Below are 15012 nucleotides of genomic sequence, written 5' to 3'. Positions count from 1 at the left end.
ACCTCACCCATCTGTAAAATGGGGATAATAATATTTACTTACATTCCTCATGGTTGTGTTGTGAAGATTGATTAATGCTCGAAAAACAGTTTAAACAGGAAAAATTCTAGTTAATGACTATGTATTATTATTATGAAAGTAGAACCTCATTAATCCACACACATTATAATTCATATCAAAATTGGCAGTCCGTCTCCACATCTGAGCAAAGATTTAATAAGAGTGCTGTAGAGCGAGTGCTCTTATCACTAAGCCTTAATTATTTTTACATAATATACTACAGTAGATTTGCTAATACCGTACAAAGTGTAGATGATCACAGCTAAATTAAAGTGAATAAAATACATGACAAGCCTTACCCTTGAGCTTTTATCCATGGCTTTGTCACATAAACTGGCATCCAGACTCACTTGCCCTGTAAGGAAAAATAACGTTTCAACTAAAGATCTCTTCCTATCACTTGTCGCATTGTATTTGCTTGCTGTATTTCCAAAACACAAACTCAAAGCCAGAACAACTCAACTCTGATTACTGGGTAATAACCACCTAAGGCCTAGTCAGCTGGGAGGAGAGAGTTCACATCCTTCCCCTATGATAACCTCTTTTGCGCTAACTTCCCCTTTCCTTTTATAATCACCCAAATCAGCCATGTGACTGGCAGGAAATCATTAACCCCTTACCTGCTGGAGTGCCTTTATAACTTGTCATTAGTCATTTATTGAATTTGGCAAATTAGTAAGTAATTCACAGTGGGTCTCCCAGACAATAGCATGGACAAGCAAGATTTTTCTTTATGTACAACTTAATGATCCCCATATTCTGGGCAACTATGCTTTTCCTCCTCTAACCCTCTCCCTCACAACACACACACACTCACAGCTCACTCCTGATCACCTCTGTGAAGTTATTCTTGATAGGACCATGTGTAGTGGGGCCCTTTATATATAGATAGCCATGTTTAAAGGCCATTGCTGATCCAGAAGCATGTAAACATGCAGACCATGACTCCTCCTCCCCAGCAAACCCCAGTACAACTCCTGTGTTGGAGGATCCGCTCTATAGGCTATTGAATTGGCCAACTTTAGGGGCATCTAACTTCCACCCATGCTTCTTTGGCTGGATGTGGGTTTTCCAGGAGGCACTTACATGTAGTACCTGAAAGAGTTGGACCCACTGGTCTGAATTTTCAAAAGTGACTAGTGAGTTAGGGTGCCCAACTTGAGTCACCTTAAAGGGACTTGACTCTCAGAAAGTGCTGAGCATCCACCACCTCTATAGAACAGACTTCTTTCAGCTCTTACAAATTGGGCACATTACATCTTTGTGCAAAAAAATGGAGGCTACACCCCTAAAAAGGACAGTGGGCTTGTCTACACAGTGTGGTAGTGTGCATTAACATAGTATTGTTTGAAACAGGACTATATTAATGTTCACTATGAACTTGTAGTGCTCGCCAGCGGGGTCTACATGGGCCAGTTAGTGCACAAAACATTGGTGTGCATTAGAATTCACAACCCAATGATGTGCACTACTATGCCATATAGGTGCCCAAGGAGACAACTTACTGCTTCTCTGATACAGCTAAAGAGTGTTCACACTAGGTGGGGTGTTGTGTCTTGGATCCACTTGTCCGCCCCACATTCTCATTTCATAATAGTATAAAAACACTTGTTTTTTTCAGCCTGCTCAGGAATATACACGAGGAAATAAACCACCACCACCTATCTTAGTGACATATGTACTACTGCAAGCAACCAATGTGCAAACACAGAGGCACACATTCAGTAAAGAACAGATATAGAGCGGCAGTTTCTGAGCGCTATTAAACATAATAATGAATTTTCAGAAATAATGAAAACCCTTGGTAAAATAGTGATTAGTGCCTAGAAACTGACAGCTTCCAAGAGCTTTGCAGAGCCATGTAGGAAGGGTAAGACCAGTCAACTGGGACGGGAAAGCAGGACTTTTATTAAGAATCCCAAGTGATGCTGTCTCCCCACTTTTGACACTCTCCCATTTCTATTTGTGATCTTTTTCTCAACTACTGATTCCTGACCCAACAGTGATTGGTGGATAGGTGAGGTCTTGACATCTGTCCTGGATCCAAATTCCTTATAAAATGTGATTCTTAGCTTGAAAATCTTTCAAACAAGTGTAACTATATTTTTTAAAACTCAGCAACAGGAGATCACTGACACTTTGTCAGTGATATCTAGTAGTTTTGAAGAAATGATTGAAACGTATTTCTTGAACCAGGATGACTACAGAACATTTTATATACAGGAACAGTTTTGCAAGTGGAATTGTGTACATTACCCAGCTTTCTAAGTGTCTGGGCTTTCCATCAATATTTGGATTGTACTGCATATGAAAATGTTAAGCTCACCCATTCACTGACCTCTGTCTCATTATACTGGTTTTTGCAGAAGACTCCATCCTACATTATAAAGAAGAATTAGAAAATCTGACACCCTGATTAGCCGATAGCCATAATAATTAATAAACATGATCACAGGTGCTGCTGTGCATCTTCAATTCCTAGTGTCCTAGTTCTTGAAAGGTGTTCTCTTAGACCCTGATTCAGCAGTCTACCCTACTCAGAAAAGCACTTAGATATAGATTTAAGTGCTTTGTTCAGTAGGGATGGGCTTAAGCACCTGCTTAAATACTTTGCTGAACTGAGTCCTTAAATGGGAATTAAGGGTGATCAGCACCTTGCAGGATCAGCTTCCTATGGGAGTTCATTTATTCAGCACTTCATACACTCCCGACACTATAAGTTGAGGGTACTCTTATTTAGCAAACCACAACCCAAATATTATCCACATAGTTCTAAGAATGACAGCTATTTATTGACCAGTCAAATGTGAGATTTCCTATTTTAGCTGCGATAATTAATATTTTTAATATTTAAATATAATTAAGGGGTGTAATATCGACCTCTTAAATTATTCAGTGTATATAGAATGTTTTTTCATTAATGCTGCACATTTTATTAATATATTTATGAATACCTTTTATGACAATGTGGCTTAATGCTATTAATAAAAATTAATTTAAAAAGCCATTATCATTTTAAATTATACAGTCACTTGTAAAAGCACTCTGTTTTGCGTCAACTCTGAATGAGATCTGCTCTGGTTTCCAATAGCTCTTCATCCATTAGCCACATTAAAAAAAAATGCTCTCCTTATTAAAGTGAATAAAGTATTATCACTGAAATAGCTCGTAACCTGCCAAGGTTAACTCATTGCCTTTACCAGACCAGGGCCTAGGAGAGTGGTCCCCTCTCTCTTTCATTGTACAGTCCTTTGGAATCCAGAAAACAGACAATATCCTTTTTTGGATGTCGACAGAACTTTCCTCTTTATTTCTTTCAAAGCTGGTCTCTTCCAAGAGTGACCAGCAACTCTCTATGTGTAAAATAGACATCAGTGATTTTCAAGTTTGATTCCTAATTTTGCAAAACTCTCCGGTAGTATATAGGGATAAGGAAATCAATGCGAATTTTGCCTATGGGCACGCAAGAGAATCCTCAGCAAGGATGCTTGGGAGACTTCCTGTCTGATCTATTTTAGGACTTTTAAGGCACATACAATTGTATATCTAAGTACAGGACAAAATTAAAAGTGGCATGAAGTAAATCCAAAAGGAAGCAACATCTGGCCATTCAATAATAATAAAGCGTCTGAAAGGAGCAATGGCAATAGGGCATGAAAGGAACTGGGATGCACATAAATGAGATCTGGAGGGAGACTCTGTGTTTTTCTCTACATATCAAACTAAGTGCTCCAAGCTTTCAGTGCAGATAAATTCCTTTATCAATCCCCTTTTCCCACCCAGGTATAACTCCACACTCACACGCCTCTTACGGACTTGCTGACACATGCGGACGTGAGCCCTGCTTTAAGGAGCCTCATGCAGAACTCATCCACCAAACCCAATTCAAATCTTTGTCACTTATTAAAACACCCAAATATCACTGTGTTCAAAAAGAGTTAAGACAATGTGTTTCGCCCACCAAAAAATTACATGCAGTAAAAATTCCAAACACTGGAATAAGTCTGGAAATGAAAAATTAAGAGATCCAGCCACTTCCCAATAGTCCTATAATCCTTTCTCTCACCCTACTTGACCACACTGTTGTCAGGCTTAACTTTGCCCCTGAAAATATGCAACAATATATGCAGAAGTCAAAATAACAAATTACTAGGAGAATATAAAAATATTATACCTCTTTATGGGATCTATTTACAATATATTATAACACTAATATACACTACACCATTAATCACAACAAAAAGGCAACTGAGGATAGTCACTATAGTTAGAAGATCTGTATAAAATTAGACAAGGTTGCACCATGACAGATGCAACACACTTCATAACACCAAACAGAGCAATTATTTCATTTCTGCTCATAAAAACATTCTTCTATCTATCAGCACCTCACTCTATAAGAAGACCTATTGTATTCTGACAAAACTGAATGTAGCCTGGTACTACATTCCTCTCAAAATCTTTACTACCAATGGGAAAAACATGCATCCAACATCATATTTCCATTACAGGCTGAAGCAAGAGGGCAGAGTTAAAGCTGAGTGGGTAGTATAAAGAAGGGGAGGTAATGGTGCGTAAAAAAATAAATAAAAAGTCCCCACAAATCGGACATACCAATTCAAAGTATCACCTGAACCTTCAGGTATATCTCCACTGCTGCTTCAATGCTCCACATTCCGCACAACTCCATGGTTGGAGTTAACATGATTGCATGCTGCTGCATAGGCCCATTACAACATGGGGTGTACCTCATCCAGTGCATTACATGCCCCAACAACAATTGTGGATGAAATCAATCACTATACTCTCAAATGAACTCACAGAGAAAAATGATGAAAGGCAAAAATACCCTATCACCTGTGAGTGAACACTTTTCACAAAGTGATCACTCCATAGCTGATCTTTCAGGCCTCATCCGCAAAGGAAACCTGCACAACACCTTCAAAAGAGGAGTGGGAACTTAAAGTCGTAATTCTACAGATACTAAAAACGATGGACTGAACAGAGACACTTGTTTTATGGCGCATTACAACAATTTATAACATATGACTGCCTGCTAACCCTTAATCAGCCACTTCATTTTAAACTATCTCCTACAGCATGCTTATGCTTAATCTGTCATATCTTTTATTTAGCTTAGACACTCTGATTACCTTCTCCAGCCCAGAAAAAGAGCTCTCTGGAGCTCTAAAGCTTGTTCCTTCCACCAACAGAAGTTGGTCCAATAAAAGATATTACCTCACCCACCTTGTCTCTCTCTCTCTCATCTCCTGGGGCCAACAACAACACTGCAAACAACAGCAAATTATATGGCATTGGGGGAAATGGCTGGATCCTTTCACTATTTCCAGAATTATTGATGTTTGGGATTTTTCTAAGAGTAGACTGCCTTCCCCTTCCCCCTTCTGTTAAGAAAGTGTAATTTTAGGGGAAGCTTTGCTGAACCCCTTTGAAACATACTCACTTTGGAAGGCTAAGGGGAGGTGAAGGGGGTGTATGGAATATAGTATGATATTTACATAGGTTTGACAATTTAACAAAACTACCAAAGGCATCCCAAACCATCAAAAACTCAAAGTGGAGAAATTTTGAATCATTTACTTCAGTACTAAAAAATGTTGTAAGTTCAGTAGATATAGAAATTCCAGGACAAAGAAATAAAGTGGCTTGAAATATCTCCCCTTAAAGAACATTAAACACAAGCTACAGGAACCCAAAGCAATCAAGAACATCACAGGCATTCCAAGCTATAACCATAAAGGGCCAGATTCATACCAAATGTAATTCCACTGACTTGTAGTGAGATACACACCAGGGATAAGTCCTCCCCATTTTCTTTATTAGCTGCATCTGTAAGAACTAACATTTGCCACCTTCTGGCAATATATATAGTTTCAGTTATAAAAGAGTAAAATATAATGTACCATATTCTGATTTTTATCAACCAGTTCTTTGATTCACTAGCACTTTTTCACAGAGGTGTGAAAATGGGATGCTATGATATTTTGTGAACTGTTTAGTTCCTATTTCTGAAAATATCCAACGCTTACAAATACTGTTAATTATTCAAATAATTTAGACAGTAGAGGCATTTAGATTTTGACTTCTTTAATAAAATGTGAATAATCAGTTTTTATATTTTATCACGCAGGATTTTATTATTATTGATGCTACTATTGAATATTACAGGACTTAACACTAGCACTTTAAAGTTAACTTCAACTGATTAAAAATCCCAGGTTGTTGCTAAGCCATTGAGCCATTATTTAAAACAGTTAAGCCCCAGTAAGTAGCTCTGAGAGTATGTCTGTAGCCTTACTATTCTGGCAGAGATCGTAAACTGAAGAAGGTTATAGCTAATCAGGATGTAGATGGGTGACTGCCAATGAAAACTTGAGGTGTTAAGAAAGTGATATTGATTGCTCTATAAATGAAATGGACCTTAATTAGGAAAGGAACAAACGGATGTGTGTGCGCATACACACACACAATACTGGATTGCCAGTCCATTACATTAACAAGTATTTATCGTCCTGAACAGAGGTTCTGATGGCGAAAGCAGCAAAGTAAATAATAAGTTTGGCTTCACTTCCAAAGTGCCATCAAAACATCTTTAGCCAGAAACAGTTTCCCTTCCAGTTTCCTCTTCTCCCAAATCAATATTCCCCAAAACGACTGCCTGGCCTGGTCTACACTGATCCTGGCAGTCAACAGGAGATACGCAAGCTTATGTAGCTTGTGTATTTCCTGTCAATTTACTTAGATTGCCATACCACAGTTTCTTCACTGTGCTGCATCGATGGGCAATGCCCTTTGGTTGATGCAAGCTTGCTCTTTGCGAGGGGTTGGATTTATTGCGTTGACCAGAGAGCATGTCCGGTATCGATTGAGCAGGTCTCCACAGCCCGCCCAGTCAATTTCGCTGCACCGATCCATGCAGCCCCAGAAGTGTAGACATACCCTTAGTCTCTTATCTGTTTCCTCACAGACCTAACTGTTCTTTGATTTCAGTGGAAGTTAGGCACCTGAATACCTTTAAAGAGCTGGGACTCAGTCACCGCTCTACTCCTATAGCCACATGAATACAACTGGCTACATAAGTCCATGTGTCCAGCTAGCCATGCTCATTTCTTACATGCCAGACCGCTGCTCACATGACAATAGGTGGTGAAAACTGGCATTCCTCCAAAACACACCTGCTAATGATACCAACTGGGATGCAAGTACAAGAGCTGTTGACATTACCAGTTCATCTACTTTATTAGTTCACAGGAGATTTTTCAAAACACAGATGAGAGAGGCACCCATTAACCTTCAATGGGAGTTGGACAATGACTGTCCTTTTACCTTTGGAAAGCTCCTTCTTAAATCATTTCGTCATAGTGTCAATAACCTCAAGACACTTTCTTTTCTTTTTTGGCCATAGTAAGAATGACAGCCTTAGTATTATAGTCACATTGTAATACAGCCTCCCTAAATTCCCCATGAAGTTTCAACTGATGACTATGGTGGTCTTTTGTTTTTTTCATAAACAGTTGGGCAGTATTTCACGCACTATTAAACAGTTGCCATCTTCCACAGCAGAGGTGGCTGCATTTCAGTGGCGTATAGAAGGGCATGAAAGTATATCTTTAAAATGCTTTCAGAACCTTTTGTGAAAGGTGGTAAAGAATGTTATATTTATGATTACTACCACAGGCTTAGTTTGTGTCTGTGAAATGTCTTCAAGTTAAATGCTTCAGACCCATTAACAAATTCATCTAGAATCTAACCATGACCTCAGAAAGGAGATGGGAGAAGAGGAGAGAGAGAGAGAGAGAGGGAGAGAGTAAAATCATTAACTTGTTAGCGCTAAAGCATAAAATTTTGCTTTTTTTTTTTCATGTTTATATTTGTTATAGAACAGCAATCATCTTAGTGATGGCTGAACAAGCCCAAACGACCCATTATGTTTGAACACAGCTCTTAAAAGATTTTTCTTTTGAGCAGCAAATTACTTTACATTACTGCCCTTTGATCTATCCTAGAATGTTGATATTTTCCCATAACATTCTAACACTAGGGGATAAAATAGATTTCAATACCACTGCATCAATATTGTCTTTGTTAGTCAGTTCCATGTTGCAACAACAATGGCTTGCTGACATTAACCTTTACTGAGACTGAAGGGTGCTTTTTTCTGCATAATTTCATTTAAAAAGAAAAAGAACTGGGGTCAGGTTCTGTCTCAAATGGATGCTGTTTAGAGATACAAAAAGTTTATGTTCTTACTCAAACATAAGACATATCCACAAAACATAAATGGGGCCTTAACTGTGTATAGGCTTCTTTTGTGATGTAGCAATATGGGAAATAATTTTCTTAAGGTATTTCAAATTCCACTTACAGTGGATGACTTAAAAAATGGATGCACATGTTCCATCCTGAAAAAAAAACAATTTAAATAAATTTCAAGCAAAGGGCCCAATCCTGCAGTTCTTACACAGGCAAAATGTCCATTGATTATTTCTCGGCCCAGGAAATAGAAGGTAAAACATCACTGGTATTTCCTAATGTCCAGCTAATGTAACTGGTCATATAATTTGCCTGTATTCACTTTTAGCTATAGAAGAGCCTATCGCAAAATTGGCATGTTATAAAATCTGTCACTCTAGGCATAAAATTTCCATTAGTCTTCCATGATGCAATTATGTAGAAAGAAAGTAAACAGGAGTGTCATTTCAGTGTAAGCTTCCATTTTGATTATTGACTGTACAAAAAGCTTTATCTGGCTGCAAAAAGCCCATGTGAGCTAAAGAGAGAAATGTCAAGGTGTCAGTCCTAACAAATATGAGTCTCGCAAGCAAAAGTTATATCAGCATGTAATGTAGTTATCTGTGTGCGCCATACAGCAAACCAGCAGCTCTCATCAGCTGAACAAAGCCAGGGCTTGGAAGGGAGACGTCAGAGTGCAACAGGAAGTATTGTTGGTGCTTCAGGAGGCAGCACTCGGCTAAGTCAGTATTTGATCCAATGCCCAAGCACAGAGCTGGGAGCAATGTACTGCTACAACTGCAGCCTCTGCAAAGGAGAGAAAATTGCGATCCTTCCATTTGGGGGGCATTAAAGATACTATGGCATTTTTAGCAAGAGTTAGGAGAGTGAGTGCCAGCATCCCTGGCCAAAGTCTTATTTGGGTAACTACTAAGGATAGATGAACTGGCTCAGAGTAATAAGAAAGCCATGCATACACTATACACCAACGCTTCCCCCAAAACTCAAACGGAATTACATTCAAACCATACAACTGTCTGACATGTTTGGGTAAGGGATCTTGGGGAAAGATAGGGAGACGTAGGGTGTTTTGGGGCTTTCTTCCCAGAATTCCTAACTGGGAGCAAGTCTCGAGGCTGTTCCCCAAGAAGATTATCACCCCCACCCTGTGCCGGATCCCCTCTGTTTTCTGAGGCCCACTCATCCCTCTGGTCCCTTTCCCTCTGGGTGTTTTGGAACAGGTGACAGACGTGCAGCCTCTCCGCTGTATCATACGAGGCTAGTGATTAGTCCATCCACCCTGTTTTTGACAGGTAGTGAACTACTCAGTCCTCATCATAAGGGACACGTGATTTGCAGGGGGCTGACACGTTCTTGTGCTGTGGCAACTTGATCAAGGCACTAGATCTCATTGCTGCTGGTCCACCATATTTTTACTGCTGTGGACCTGAGCTCCCCCAGGTAGTGGTTTACTCTCATATCCTGGGTCTCACATGATACTAGGGATTTCAGAATAGCCCAATGCACTCTTTGACTGTTTAGTGAAAAAGAATATCACATTGCTGCCCAGTGTAAAGGAAAAATACAGTAAGTTCTGTTGTGTTCAACTGAAGTTCAATAACACCTTTAATGAAATGGGGGGTATGTGTTACAGTTGAAAAAAAACGTAATTATAGTTAAGTTGTTTCTCTGTTTCCTTTTTATATTCTGGGCCATAGTCTGTCCCCACAGCTGACTTCAGTGTTGCATGGATATTAAATGAGGGCAGAATTTGACAATTCCCCCCGAGCTTTCTAATGTTGATGTGAACTTGGCACATGGGTTTTTACTTGAAAAGTTTTTTTCCCACTAACTCCTTGAGGAAAAAAATGGTTCAGCTACATATATGATGTAACCAAGAGAAAAAAATCAGAGATTTACCATTTTGTGCCATAGTTTTTGTACTAAAATATTTCAGAGAAATTATTTGGACTTAAGAAGTGAAATTTAGCTAGTGATTTGAGTATATCAGGCTCTAATAGGCTTCAGCTCTTTGTAAAGAGTCAAGTGGCGATCCAGAACACCTTGTTCACAAGCAGGGCTCTGTTGGGAGTATTAAAGCAGCATTAAATAACAGATGAGCCCACAGATGTCTGGAAGAGGACATTGTGACTGTGCAGCCCTGGCTTTTCATAGGCAAACTCATGAGAGCTGATAGGCATGAAAAGCTGAGCCTGCCTTTTGTAGTGTGAGGGGTTATAAAATTCATTTGAGACCCTCAGCCCAGTTAGAATCAAAGCACAAAGTGTATTTGTCTTATGCAGAATTTGCACTTTCAACCTTTCAAATGCTATTTCCCCCCAGATATGCTCTTGATGCAAAAGCACATGACTGGCACCAGCTGGGAAAACAAATATCTCCTCAGCTGGCCAAGCTGCTCACTGGCACTACGTCACCCACCTCAGTATTGTCTCTTCTATTTTTATCTGCAAAAACAAAGAATTAAGTAGGCTGCTTCTGTTAAATGTACAGTCTCAATTGAGTAAGTCTTTAGCTCCCAGACTGGAGCATAGGACACATTGCATGTGAATGCACATCCTTGGGGTGATTTGAAACTGGCCACAATGTTACTTAGGAAAAATAAATGTTGCAGATTTTTAGGAACATTTCAGACCTGTAAGTGCTGACCTTCAGACTCAAGCCCAGACTCAACCCTCGGTCAGGAAATAACTTTTGAACATAACAGCCTTAATGAAACATACTGTTTCTTCTCATTGGGTTTCCCTCATTTGCATGGCGTCATTCATCTTTGACAGAGTTTTGATCTTACTGAAATGGCGGTAATTAGGGGACGCATTAACCAAGCTCAGCGACGTCTCTGGCCACACAGTGAAAGTGGTGGGAGCCAGGTTGCCAAGAAGCTATGATGAGTCTCAGACTGGCTTTTTGCCTAAAGAAGAATCAAAATCAATACTGATCACTCTCTCAAAGAGAAAGAAACATTGGATAGACCAAGATAAGATATTTTATGTTTTGCCATTGGTTTGGGATTAGAGTAAGTAGGTGCTGAAGTCTAATTAACTCAGCTTTCAGCTCGTCTAAATCACATGTCAAGGGCCATGTCCTGCACTGTCCTATTCATGGGGGTTGTTCCAAAGAGGTCAGTGGAGCTACTCATGAGAGTAAGGGCTTGCAGGACTGGATCGAAGTATTCATGAAGTGGAGACGAGCATGATGCATCTGGCTTTCTTTGTTGTTATATTTTTAATATATGCAGAGAAAAGTTAAACCTATATCAAAGAGCTTGATATTTTCAGTACTTACAATGTGCCAAATTCTACAGTGCTTACTCAGGCAAAGCTATTGATTTCATTTCTATCTCCCACGCCCTTTGATTTCAATGGGAGTTTTGCCTAACTAAGGACTGCAAGGTTAGGTCCAGTATATGTTTTGTATATTGTAATTGATGTTTGAAATAAATGTTCCAAGTTATGTGAATAATTCCTTAACTCCCTTCTCTTTGTTGTTATAACAGACGAACCAAACTCCTGGAGTTCTCTCTCTGCCACCTCCCCAGGTCTGCCGGAAATAGCTATTTCCCTCGATGACATAATCTCACCATTATCTTCATCACATCTAGCCCCACCCTCTGACCCTTCTCACCAGATAAACCCAGAACCAAGATGGGATATCAAGAGGGAACATGATGTAAGAAAACCAAAGGAGCTTTCATCAAATGGCCACAAAAAGAAAAGGTTAGGAGAGCAAAGAGAAAGGTCTGCAAGTCCTAAAAAGGTAGACAGGTCAAAGCATGAAGAGGCTTCTAGAAAAGGTTATTCAGAAGGCAAAAACAAAACCACTGATGGTGGCAGGCCCACCTCAAAAAGTAAGGCAATGGGACAGAGTGCTATGATCGAGGCTGGACCAAGAGAGCATGTGTGTGCCGGAATCAATGACAAACATATTGGGAGATCCAAGAAGCCGGAAAGCAAGAGAGATGGACCTCTCAGTATGAAAGCAGATCACAAATCTGCAAATACCACTGAGAAGAAATCAGCTGCAGTTTCTGAACACGTCAGGCTTGATTCAGTTGGTGCTACAAAGACGTACAGTAGCAATAGCTGCAGCTCACATGGAAGCGAAATAGACCACAAGAGGGACCCTGATGGGAAACCCTGTGAGTTCCCCAGGAAGGGACATCTCCATTCCATTAACACGCGCAGCATCAACAATACAGTTCGGAAGGCAACTGTCTCACCAGGCCCATGGAAAATTCCTGGCTCAGATAAGCTACCTAGTGTACTGAAGTCTGGCACATCTGCCATGAGCAGATAAATAAGTGATGGTTGCCCTCTAACTGTTTCACAGTGATGCAGAACATACTTCTTAGCTTCTTTCTCACATTGATTTATTTTAATTTATTGTTAACTATCATACATATAAACAAAACACTGAGGAATGGAAACATTAATGTGTAATTCCATGACAATGTGCACAATGACTAATACGTTCAAGCAGCATATAGTCAACATGGAGATTTAAAACTGATCCTAAAGTCCCCAGTTCCATTTTAGGGACTTTTGGCAGCTATGGAAGAAACCAAAACAATATGAAAGACAATACATCAGAAAAAGACAGTGCAGTGTAGCTTTAGTATTTTTATTCCACTGCATGAAGGACTTGGATTTAATTCAAACTTTATATCAAGGAATTGGAAAAAGTTAGAGCAATCACAAACTGGAACATCGCCTTAAATAAAACTACACGAAGCAAGCTGAAACTGAGAAAGGATATTTTAACTGAGCTAAGATGTTGTAAATACATTGTTCTCAACATATCTAGACGAGGGTTGAAAGGTTTCTTTGAAGCATTTGAAACTATACACTCATGACATGTCTCCACTGTTACCAATTTGGAATAGTCCACATGATCCCCAGCAGCATAGTTCACTTCATGCTATGGGATGAGTTGGAAGATCTAGTGGATGAGTTGGTGTGATAGCATTTCTACTGCCATTTTGTGAACAAATCATATTTCTGTACATTGGCAAGGAGTTAGGCTGCAGTTGTAGTTTGAAAATATTCTCAAAAGCGATTTACCACAGGTTCCCCTAATATTACAAGGTAGCACAGAAACCTCAGTTGGTCAAGCTCAAAACTGAGACTTACAGTTACAAGATCCTTATAATTGACAGGATGATTCTTAAAAGAAAAAAAAGCTGCAGTTTTCTTTAAAAAAGGCCTTTATCTCCCACAGAAAACAATAACTTTGCTTATCAACAGTGCTCTATTTCATACAACTTTACAGATTTTAATTAAGGCATCTAAGTTTTATTTCCTCATTGTGGCAGTTCAGATGCTTTTAATGCACAGTCTGACACACATGAGACGTGTTTCTGGGATAAAAGCTCTTAGTCCAATTTATTTTCATCAGAGGAATTTTCTCTTTCTTTTATTTCCCTTCTACTTGTTTCTCGGTCTTGAATTTCAAGTCTCAAGTCTACCTTCCTGGGGAACAATTCCACATTCCATGAATCACCATTCTGTCCCCAGCAGGTTTCTTGTTTTGCCAAAAAGCTCTGGATAATAATACACTGGTTGTTTAAAAAAATGTGAGGCTATTTTCAGCAATACATAGACATCAGTACACTAGCAAGCTCTGATCTTCATGTGCTCTGCTCAAGCATCACATTGAGATTAGCTTTGTCCAAACAGGTCAGCACATTACTATATCTCTCAGACATTGCACTAGACTCATTCTCCCCTTTGAAGTGTGTAGGCATGTTTCTTCCTATCAAATTATTTAAAAAGTCTCACAAAGGATTTTGCAGCTTTTAAATCTTTTTTTTAAAGAAAAACTCCATTTATCATATTTAAAAAAGCACAAACCCATGTAGCTGTTGACAAAACTCTTATTTAATTAAAAAAACTTTACCCCCAGAACTAGAAATCCAATATAATTTGCCATTAATTTATTGAATTGGATTTTGAACACTGCTTCAGTAGTGTAGATGCACGTCCTGGTATCTTATTTTCCATGGGTAAAGAAACAAATCATAAAACCTGAAAACCAGTTGAGATTATGCTTGCATAAACTCTAATTTTCACAGTTCACAGCTACTCCTTGTGCAGTAATTGCTTTATGCGGCTGTAATCAATAACCTGTGAAGACAGCACATCATCTAAACCCCATTCCAAATAATATTTCTGTGTAGTGTTAGCTGTGAATTTACCCTGTACAGCTCTATCTCTATAAATATAATTCCATGTATTAATAGTCACAGAAAGGCTGTAAGTGAGCAACTATTTTTATGAAACGCACCACTATGGATAAATTAACTTTTACAGAAATCTTGTTTACTGTATGATAATCTAAACCACTGTCAAATAAAATATATATATCCAAAAATCTTTTTTTCAACTGTATATACTATGTATTAATTTTGAGTGATTTTTAAATGGGCTACCAAGAAATAAATGTTTGCATGCACTTGAGTGAAAACAACACAGTTTCACTATGCAAAAGGTAGTGCCATATTGATTTCTTATTCAGCGGAAGAATATAATTTCTGAATTAAATTAAAGGGAGCCTATACAGCTACCATAAAGAACGTTTATTTTGGATGAACAGCGAAAGCTCTCTTTTGAGCCAAAAAACAACAACAACTGAGCTTCACCCTCCACCCCCTAGCATCAGATATAAAAAATAGAGATGGTCAGA

General features: G+C 39.0%; 1 protein-coding gene across 2 annotated transcripts in view; it reads left to right on the top strand.

Annotated features, from left to right (window-relative positions):
- The window catches only part of MAGI2 (membrane associated guanylate kinase, WW and PDZ domain containing 2), a 1036622-nt gene extending 1021922 nt beyond the window's left edge, over positions 1-14700 (top strand). For both annotated transcript variants that reach the window (XM_067564540.1, XM_067564538.1), the window contains one exon: positions 11828-14700. In XM_067564540.1, coding sequence (XP_067420641.1) covers positions 11828-12627 — 800 coding nt within the window. In that variant the 3' untranslated portion in view covers positions 12628-14700. The remainder of the gene's footprint in view (positions 1-11827) is intronic.
- The last annotated feature ends 312 nt before the right edge of the window (positions 14701-15012 follow it).

Source organism: Emydura macquarii, unplaced genomic scaffold (genome assembly GCF_026122565.2).
Source record: "Emydura macquarii macquarii isolate MOO-44397 ecotype Brisbane River unplaced genomic scaffold, CSIRO-AGI_Emac_v2 contig_2636, whole genome shotgun sequence".
Classification (NCBI taxonomy): domain Eukaryota; kingdom Metazoa; phylum Chordata; order Testudines; family Chelidae; genus Emydura; species Emydura macquarii.
Note: the sequence above shows the minus strand (reverse complement) of the source record. Positions and strands in the feature narration are given on the sequence as shown.